Below are 3,193 nucleotides of genomic sequence, written 5' to 3'. Positions count from 1 at the left end.
GGTCTGTTCGTGTATACGTGCGGACTGTTTGCAATTTGGCGCCAACAGACAATGACCAAACCTATTCCGGATTTTGGCTTCACTTTGGCGATAATTTGGCCTCGCTTTGCTTGTGGCAGACTCTGTCATTATTTTGGTCGCATTTTGACATTTCACATGTTGACAGACATGATTAACAAACCATATCCTACTGAGGACACAGATGGATATGGTTCTGTGACCGAAATGTTTGCTGGGTAACTATGGGTAACAAACGGACCTTCGAACATCTACGCATATGTCATATAAATTGCCAGTCTCTGGTAGCTCATTTTGATGAGTTCGGCATCTTTTTCTGTAATTCGCATTATCACATAATTTTCTTGTCTGAGATCTGGCTCAAACCCGAGATTTCTGACAATTTTGTTGGTCTCCAGGATTATTCTCTGTATAGATGTGACAGAACTGGCAGAGGCGGAGGCGGCGTAGCCTTCTATCTGCACAACAATTTCAGAGCACACATTTTAAAGACGTCAGACAATTTATATTGTCGAAAACCGGAATATATTATTGCAGAAATATTCTTATCTGACGTGGCAAACCTGCTGCTCGCCGTTGTATACAGACCACCAAACTGTGGCTATTTGCAGGAATTTGAGGATGCCTTCCTGAACCTCCTGGCACATTATAGACACTCGGTCATACTTGGTGATTTTAATGCTGATTTGTTGGTTTTATCTTACGATAGCACTCATCTTCTCACATTCATCGAGTCTGCGGGTCTCTATCTTGTACCTTACCAACCCACGCATAATCTGGCTCATTCCTGCACTTTGCTCGACCTGTGTATAATTGATGATTCTGAGAAGCTTATCAAATATAGACAGCACGCCATGCCGTTTTTGTCTGCGCACGACCTCATCTATATTGACTATAACATCTGTGCAGAACGTATACAAGAGCGGATAGTAACGTTTAGAAGTTTTAAGGATTTTAATGAGATAGCATTCGTCGGTGATCTGGAGAGTGTGGGTTGGAGTGGACTGTTAACTTCGTTTTCACTGGATGAGAAGATTGATATTTTCAATCAAACTGTGCTTTACTATGTAGACAAACATGCACCTCTCCGTAGCGGTGCGTTTAGGAGTCTTCTTGCGCCGTGGTTAACTAGCGAGATTAAGAGTGCCGTGAAGAACAGGGATCGAGCTCGCAGAAGGTGGCGTAGAGATCGCAGAGTTGAATCATACATTTTTTTCAAAAAATTGCGGAATGATGTGCAGAATGTGATACGAGCCGCGAAAAACAAATACTATCTTGCATTTTTCTCTAAGACTAAAGATTCTGGCACTATCTGGACGGAACTGAGACGACTGGGCCTGATTAAAGTCAAGAAAGTGGTTGTCTTTCCAATACCATCGAGGAATTAAATCGATACTACGTGCAGGTAGCTCGGGTATTGCTAAACAGTCTTGTGACGTCGATATTCGCGAGAAATGTGATTACCGTAAGTTCTACTGGAAGTATATCAGTTCGCAAGATATCAATCGGGTCTTCTCTAGAATTAAGTCCAATGCCATTGGTATTGACAACATTTTGATAAAAATGATTAGTCTCGTGCTGCCTTATGTCATGCCGGTCATTGAACATATTTTCAACTTCTCGCTATCTCATGGCATTTTCCCGGATGCCTGGAAGACATCGGTGGTATGTCTTATACCAAAGGTTAAAAATCCGATGTCACCTTAGGATTACAGACCCATTGCGATTTTTCCTGCTATGTCTAAAGCTCTGAAGAGAATTGTCTGTGAACAAATACAGACTTACTTGGAGGAGAATAATTTAGGGGATCCTTATCAATTTACCTACAAAAAAGGACATTCTACTCAAACTAGCACCAGAGTGCTTGATGACAGACAAGCTGCTGATAAAAGAATGATTACTGATCTCAGTGCTATTTGACTTGTCCAAAGCATTTTACAGGGTACAATGTTCGATACTGCTTGACAAACTTGTTGACTTTAATTTTTCTGGTCTTGTTGTGCACTGGATAAAATCTTATCTGACCGGACGAGCGCAAGTTGTTCGAGATCCTAGCAACTCAAGGCTATCTACTTCAGCTAACATCAGCGCTGGTGTAGGAATCTGTACTTGGACCATTATTATTTGTTCTTTACCTCAAGGACTTTGGCAACACACTGACCTATTGTAAATATAATTTTTACGCAGATGATTTGCTGTTGTACCTGCATTGTGAGCCACATGATTTGATGAGCGGTATCATCAAGGTCAACTTAGATATTCAAAATATAGTTTCTTGGATATCCAGAAACAAACTCATTCTGAATTCTGAGAAAACTCAGGCAATCATCATGGGATCAGCAAGATACATCAACGCTATTAATTACGACACATTGCCTGGCATTATGGTGAAAAACACAATTGTACAATTTGCTTCTCAAGTTAAGTATCTGGGTGTCACTGTATCGAGCAATCTCTCATGGGAGAAGCATATCACGAATGTCGTCAGTAAATCTCGCAAAGCGCTTTACCAACTAAAACTTTGCAAGAATCTATTACCTCTGACACTCAAACGGAATCTTGTCACTGCGTTGATCTTTCCACACATTGATTACTGTTGCTGCGTCATGACGGATATCACGGTAGAACATACTTTACGATTGCAACGAACAATGAATGCATGTATTAGATTTATTTATGGGATCAGAAGAGACATGCATGTTACTCCGTTTTATGGTGAGCTTCGGTGGCTGAAGGTGGACTTGAGAAGAACTTACTTCGTCTGCTGTGTTTTGCATAGCATATTAACAACTCATAAAACTCTTACTCTATATGAGAGATTTCACTTTCGGGGTGTCACAGCTAGAAGCTCCAGAACATCCGCCTGTGACCTTGTTGTGCCTCTCTGTCGTACTGAGATCTTCAAGAGATCTTTCACTTGTTATGCTGCTGCCATTTGGAACGCTATATTGTCTGACATTTATAGGGTCGTATTCATAGTCAAAACTCAAGGTAATGCTTAAGACTGTCTCGGTGAAGATGGTCTTATTTAATTAAGATCATCTCAAGAACGATATAATTCACAGTCGCAATATAAGGTGATCTTCGTCGAGAAATTCTTCTTTGAGTAATTCTTATTTGATATAAGATTGTGTTTACGAAGATGTGCTTAAAACAATGCTTATTTATGATTCGG

At 40.5% G+C, this 3,193-nt stretch overlaps 1 protein-coding gene across 1 annotated transcript; it reads left to right on the top strand.

Moving 5' to 3' along the window:
• Nucleotides 1-242: 242 nt before the first annotated feature.
• On the top strand, nt 243-1,406 carry LOC109862417. The gene has a single exon (XM_020442470.1). The coding sequence runs from the start codon at nt 243-245 to the stop codon at nt 1,404-1,406; it is 1,164 nt and encodes a 387-aa protein (XP_020298059.1).
• Nucleotides 1,407-3,193: the final 1,787 nt, after the last annotated feature.

Source organism: Pseudomyrmex gracilis, unplaced genomic scaffold (genome assembly GCF_002006095.1).
Source record: "Pseudomyrmex gracilis isolate BER0280 unplaced genomic scaffold, ASM200609v1 scaffold_1758, whole genome shotgun sequence".
Classification (NCBI taxonomy): domain Eukaryota; kingdom Metazoa; phylum Arthropoda; class Insecta; order Hymenoptera; family Formicidae; genus Pseudomyrmex; species Pseudomyrmex gracilis.
This window is presented reverse-complemented; position numbering and strand designations above follow the sequence as displayed.